General features: G+C 34.9%; 1 protein-coding gene across 1 annotated transcript in view; it reads left to right on the top strand.

The window, feature by feature from the left end:
- LOC103583853 (thyroid receptor-interacting protein 11-like) overlaps nt 1–1,766 on the top strand; it is a 4,956-nt gene extending 3,190 nt beyond the window's left edge. Inside the window, exon 3 of the mRNA XM_008565056.1 lies at nt 1,522–1,766. Within this exon, the coding sequence (XP_008563278.1) occupies nt 1,522–1,733 (212 nt within the window). The 3' untranslated portion in view covers nt 1,734–1,766. The remainder of the gene's footprint in view (nt 1–1,521) is intronic.
- Nucleotides 1,767–1,859: the final 93 nt, after the last annotated feature.

Genomic DNA, 1,859 nt, shown 5'->3' with positions numbered 1-1,859 from the left:
AAATTTGGATAAAACATTAAAGAATTTATACTCTTGAAATTTTAAAAACGTCCTTAGTTATTCAGACAAATGTTTCTATTTTTCTGAACTCCTATAGAAAAAGAAAGTGGTAAAATTTATCTGTTGATTAGGTAAAAGTTTTATGTACTAAATTTAGTGAAAAGTTATAACTTTATCTAAGAGGTATGGACTATACAGAAAGCATTTTTTCTTCTTACACTGGGCTGTAGCATCTTGAAGCAGACTCCCTAATTCATTATGGCAGAGTTGTCTTCTCCCTTTCCTTTCTCTTTCTCACCCTCTCCCCTTTCTTTTATCAGGTTCTGTGCTCAACTTGATTTCTATTGATCAGAGACAAAAGCAGTGATGATCTCAGTTGATAAAGGGTTTGCATGAAAAAAAGCAAGCTTAATCTTTAATCCTGGATTTGGAAGTGTGCCAGAGCTTTTACTAGGTATCACCAGAAGCTTTCTCAGAGTTAGGAAAGTTGTCATTCACAGGAAAATACAGCTTGGGAACTCAGGGGTGCTCAGTAATGAGGAGATTTGATGAATTTGCTTCCATGCTTTCTTTGTTCTGGGAGGCCTCTTTTATTTGAGTTTCCCATTGGTGAAGTGGGCACCTTCAAAGGGTTGCTTGTCTCTTATCCATGAACTTGTTAGTGGTCTTGGGTAATAAAGCAGGATTCTACCCACTAAGACTTTAGGTCATAAACTAAGTACTTATTCCAAGAAAAGGGAACTGTATTAGCTCAACTTTTTAGAGAAACAATGTAATTGAGAATTGTTTTCAAACCTTTTGAATGCCTAAAAGAGGATCAGGTAAGGTATCCATATATTAAGTTCTCAAGTTCTTCATTTTTCTGCTGGGTAAGTAGCTTGCCTTGCAGCATAGATCAGACCTTTTAAAAGCTGTTATTGTAGTAAATGAGGTCTATCAGTTATATAACTGGTATTTAAATATAAAACAGTGTTAATGTGTTTAATAAAATATTAAATATGCATGGAAATACTCTTCTCTCCCCTTTCTCCCATTTCTTTCACTTGTTTCTTGTCCTCTTTTACCCTTCTATATTTCATAGACCCTGCGTGTGGGATTCAGAGTCCAGCAGTATATGAGTTAAAATTATTTGGGGGCAAATCTGGGAACCTAAAACACATGTCTAACATTGTTTTTATCAGAAAATGTTTTGAATTATCAAGGCTGAACTTTAATCAGATTTTAGTAATATAAATTAGTATTTGTGTTTAGAAATTGAGGCCTATTTGTACTTTCATTTTGAGTAATTAAAGAGTATTCCAAAAAATGTGCTAAATACCAGCGTTATTACTAGCCAGGTAGGATTTTAAATTTGATAGTAGTGGTAAATTGGTTATTCATATAGGTCTATATTAGTCAGTTTAACAATATAAGAATAACTTTCCTTATGCTATTCCTTATATTCAGAGGGTTTTTTCAACTTGACTTATTTGTGAAGGGTGGAGACTAAATAATCCATATTTTATCATTTTTATACAACAGAATCCAGGTCTGGTAGAAGAACAGACATGAATCCATTCCTGGCTTCCCGCTCTGCAGCTGTGACTCTTATTAACCCAGCTGGACTTGGACCTGGTGGGCCTGGGAATCTTCTCTTGAAACCCGTCTCAGATGTTTTGCCCACATTTACACTTTTGCCAGTGTCACCTGACAACAGCGCTGGAGTTGCGTTCAAAGGCCTTTTAAAGCAATAGATGGTTCTCAAACCAGAGATGATACAGCACTTTAAAAAAAAACCACGAACACTATGTGTATATACTTTATCACAAAGTGGCCTTTTGGAAAAAAGTCATGTATTTGTTTATAGTTGTATTTTCTCT

The sequence above is a fragment of the Galeopterus variegatus genome, unplaced genomic scaffold (assembly GCF_000696425.1).
Source record: "Galeopterus variegatus unplaced genomic scaffold, G_variegatus-3.0.2 Scaffold29299, whole genome shotgun sequence".
NCBI lineage: Eukaryota > Metazoa > Chordata > Mammalia > Dermoptera > Cynocephalidae > Galeopterus > Galeopterus variegatus.
Note: the sequence above shows the minus strand (reverse complement) of the source record. Positions and strands in the feature narration are given on the sequence as shown.